The sequence below is a fragment of the Haliotis rufescens genome, unplaced genomic scaffold, assembly GCF_023055435.1.
Source record: "Haliotis rufescens isolate VD_foot unplaced genomic scaffold, xgHalRufe1.0.p SCAF_10, whole genome shotgun sequence".
Classification (NCBI taxonomy): Eukaryota; Metazoa; Mollusca; class Gastropoda; order Lepetellida; family Haliotidae; genus Haliotis; species Haliotis rufescens.
In genome coordinates this window covers 922,230-926,671 of record NW_025963780.1, presented here as the reverse complement: position 1 = coordinate 926,671, position 4,442 = coordinate 922,230, and the positions used below count along the sequence as shown (strand labels likewise).

The window sequence follows — 4,442 nt, the reverse complement described above, 5'->3', positions numbered from 1 at the left end:
GTCGATAAGTTTAGCGCAGTACACAAACAGTAAGTCAGTATACTGTTGACGGTTATAAATGGATGATGAGGGATGGCTTGGATTTAGAAAATTTGAATTAAGAAACATATGAATGTGGGTTAATCAGAATGCTGGTTTGCCACGATTCTGTTTCTCGAATGGACACAACCACACCAGTGCTCGTGGGTTTTATCAAAGGGTTAGACGTCTGAGGCCTGCATCATTTCCGGCTTCCTGACACTTAAAGCCATAATATAACTGGAATATTGTTCAATATGCTGATGAATCCAATTCACTTGACATTGAAACAGGTTCAAGCTGGTGATGTGCACGATTGTAGAATTTGGATATATCATCATGATGCATCACGTTTGGATTGTAGCTGTTCGTGACGGGTGTGTAACATACACATGCACAAAGTACTTGACATTATAAACAATTCAGATGGAATTAATGTTTTTATTCAGTGAAAGAAACTGCATTTGTTGAGAGTCATTTTAGGGATAACTATGGATTACTTATAATCAATGTAATAATTTTAAATTATTATCTGATCAGTTTGACTTGACTTGTTCATATCATTTTAGTCTCCTGGCACACTCCTGTGTAGGAATCAAGGTTTTCGATTCGTGTGACAACAAGCTGAACGTGCCTGGCTACATGGAAATATTGGGTATATCCAGACTCACGATGGTTGCTAGCTGGCCCAATGAATATCATCTGAAATGGTTTGAAAAATAATCCTCATGACAAACAGGTAACATTTTCTTCACACAGTCAACCATGCATATATTATTATGTACAGATATTGAAGAACACTACCTGTAATTCCCAAAAATACAAGAATAATCGTCACAGCAGTTGTTCTTCCGCTTTCCATAAATACGTTGTCTGTTACTGCATTGTCCCGATGTAACACAGCATAAGCCAATCACAACAGAGTCAAAATATACCAACATAGGAAGGCCAAGACAAACTGGTAACTTGAGAACATATGTTCATGGGATAATAACACGTGTGTTTTAATTAACAAACTAATGCGGTAATTCTAGCACACAAGTCAACACTGGTGCTTTAGTTATGTATCATAAAAATAACAATAAAATAATTTTTGAGGAGGGGCTTACCTGAACCGGATACTCGGCGAGATTTCTGAAACATGCTAATGGTTCGCCATCTTTAATGATGTCTAGTTGTCTCTCAATCGTCCATTTCAGCATGTTGTTGTATTCAAGTGTTGACAATCCTGAAAGGAACACGATATAAGATTATTCAGATAGTACTCATAACTTATTAATACTTTTCTAAGACGCTGATGTACGATCATTTCACGATCATAAAGTTTTACAATGTCAAGAAAATAGGATATTTTCATATTGCTAAAAAGGTTTGTATAGATTTGATCATGTTTCTATCTTCACCATAGATTAGATCCCGTTAAATCATGTTGACGTTTTATACTTATAACAGCTATTCATTTGATTGACAAGCTTAGCGCCCTCTAATCACACAATACTCTTACATGCAATGCAAACATGATCATAAACATAAACAATGTTTAGTTCCTACCGTTTTTTACCTTTCACAGGAAATGTAATTTTGCCCATCAAAAGATCACGATTCCCGAAGGATGACGCAAGCATATCCTTTGTCATGTTGACACCGAGCTCCTGGGCGAAGTCACTGTCGTAGTAGAGGGATGTGACGCTGAACTCATATCCTTTGCTTGATAGGAAGCCTGTCAACTGGGGCCAACTGCATGCTTTCTCAACGTCAAGAACTGAAACATGTGCAGTAAACTCAAAATCCAAAATATAAATAGATAAATAGTCACACATCTCAAATGTTTTACCATCAGGTTTTATTTGGAAGACTTATATGTCCTGCAACCATGCGAAGTATATAATTGTCTTAGAAAGCCCTATTCAACATCTGAAAGTTGAATGAGAAGTCGAATTATAATTCACAGCTTCTTTTATTGAACTGTGGTCTGTCCAAGATGAGGTGCCATTAGGGAATAGCGGATATCTTTGATTTTGCCTTCCTCTTGTGTGTATCAGCAAGACGCTGCATGGGCAACAGCTGGTTGTCCACATCAAGCTGCCCAGGCATACCCCCTGGAGAGGTAGCAGTGTCCAGTTCCATGGGAATAAGGGTAACCTTAGCTTCAAGATCTCTCTGGAACGGGGCTCACCATTGCCCCACACTGATGGCACAACCAGGGAATCAGCTGTCTACCGGTGATAAGTCCAGCTTGATTGGTATAGAATGTAACACCGACGGCTGCTTCCGATTGTGGGAGGTATCAATGTGTTGTGATCTGACCAGCCTGTCCAGTGGACATGGCCATGCTACAGGAGCTGATCAAGACAGAAAGCACACCGCCGGCTTTGCTGTCAAGAACTCAATGCCCAGAATGATAAAACCTGGCAGGAGTGGAGAGACTTCTGACCCTCCGACTCGTCACGTCCGACGGGACTCATCAGGCTGTACGATCCTACCCTCTGTTCCACAAAGAAGGCAAAGGACGAGGTCCAGTTCTACGACAAGCTCCAGACCGTCATCAAGGGTGTCACCATTCACGAACAGCTGTTAATGCTTGGCGACTCTAATGAAAGAGAGGGTACCTTGAATTCCGGTCCTGTTGTGAGGGACACTACAAATTGGCAAGATGGATAAAATATACTTCTCATACTGTTCTCACAACCACTGCCTGTCTAGCACTTATCCTTCTTCAGACTAAGCCTCAGCACAAGGTGTCCTGGTCCAAGAACTGGCCCTGATCATGACAAGACGGCGCCATCTCAATAACGTGTTTATCGCATCTTGGCATTATTGTACCTCAGCGCCGAGTGTAACACAAACTATTACTGGATCAGATTTCAGCCAAAGAAGATGCACCACACTTAGCTATAGGGAACGACTCATACAGATGTCAACAATACCTCACGCCATCAGGGAGTGGACTCTTTTACTGGTGCCCTGAATGATTATATGGTCACAGAGCCTCCACAGGAAGATGCCAAGCAAAGATGGGGCCATCTGAGAGACACCCTCCATGATGCTTCATTCTCAGCCTTTTGGAAGATGCAGGGTGGATTCAGGGTAGCATGTAAAGTAAGTAAATACTGCATCTTTTCTTTAAAATATATACCAAATGACCTTGTCATTGATGGTTAATTCCTTAAAACCCACCAAGATGACCATTTAACATTACCAACCGGCATATGATGACGGTAGGTACACACTCCGACTGTAAACATACGTTTATTTATATATAATAACAATTAAAGCAAATTGTTACGTCAACTTACCAAGAATAATTCGTGGATTCCCGAGTTCCTGTTCAACAAAATACAATTGTTTTAAACAAATAACTGAAACACTCCTTTTGCTAAATGTTTTGCACATTCTTGCGAATAGTTTGCTTATCCATGTTACATACCATAATCGAAATCATTTTACAACACCTGTTCAGGTGTTCTTGTAGTGAGTGAGTGTGTGAGTTGAGATAAAATCCAGAAGGGGATGCGAAAATTAAAACATATGTTGTTGCGACTATATATTTATGGTAATATATAGACGATGTAATTGTAGTGTATTGGGTGATCGATGTTGTGCTTTGGATTATGACTTGTTCGCAATAAATGTACAACCTTAAATGAAAAAAGGACATCGATGTCAGATAGATCTTTCACTGTCTCCTTAATGTCCAGTATATCCGCTGTCTCATCCCTCCCCTCCTTAGGGGACAGGAAGATGTCCACTTGGTATAGAAGGGCGTCTCTACCCTCATCAGCGCTGAGAATCGACAGGGGAAGACACGACAGGGTGATGATACCAGCAAGGAGCAGCAGCATGGTTGCAAATCCTTATGTACAGGCAAAAAAGAGGCTTCGTGAGGCAAGCTCTGGTGAAAATCAAACATCTCTTAGTTGACAATTGCCACAATTCTACTAAGATACTTCACTATCAGATCAAAGGTGCCGACTGACTGACGTCATCGCGCTGTTCCAATAACATCCCCTTTGAGCTGAGCTATCTTTGTTTACGTCATTCTTTCATTACTGTCAACCATTTACAACAATTTGCGGTGAGACAGTTCTTTAAACTTGTTGAAAATTCGGTAATACTGCCTGGGGAGAAATAACTACAACAAGATGATGACAACCATATTTCATGCTACAGGGTTATTGCTTACATATTCAAACCACATTAATATTGGCCATGTCACAGCAGTCCTAAAAATATTGTCAGAGGCGAGCCTTGGTGCTCTAGGTGCCTGGTGTCTCTGGACGAAAGAATGAGCAATTCTTTCATAACCAGGCCACGCGTGCATCATTTGCTCAGCGTACGGCATTTAGCAATATCCTGCACTCAAACGCTTCCTCCACCCATTCGTCACCACTCGCCCCTTTCCGTATCCTGCAAGAAGACTCGTC

General features: G+C 40.9%; 1 protein-coding gene across 1 annotated transcript; it reads right to left on the bottom strand.

Moving 5' to 3' along the window:
- Positions 1-459: 459 nt before the first annotated feature.
- Positions 460-3,879, bottom strand: LOC124145476. The gene is made up of 5 exons (XM_048391776.1): positions 3,657-3,879; positions 3,315-3,342; positions 1,580-1,780; positions 1,128-1,246; positions 460-720 (listed from the first exon to the last, which is right to left on the bottom strand). The coding sequence occupies exons 1-5, from the start codon at positions 3,858-3,860 to the stop codon at positions 574-576; spliced, it is 699 nt and encodes a 232-aa protein (XP_048247733.1). The 5' UTR covers positions 3,861-3,879; the 3' UTR covers positions 460-573.
- Between the last annotated feature and the right edge of the window lie 563 nt (positions 3,880-4,442).

Coding starts and splice junctions, on each gene's coding strand:
- LOC124145476 (XM_048391776.1), bottom strand. CDS start 3,860: ATGCTGCTGCTCCTTGCTGGTATCATCACCCTGTCGTGTCTTCCCCTG. Junction 3,343..3,656: donor ATGTCCTTTTTTCATTTAAG/GTTGTACATTTA, acceptor TTTGTTGAACAG/GAACTCGGGAATCCACGAAT. Junction 1,781..3,314: donor GAATCCACGAATTATTCTTG/GTAAGTTGACGT, acceptor CACATGTTTCAG/TTCTTGACGTTGAGAAAGCA.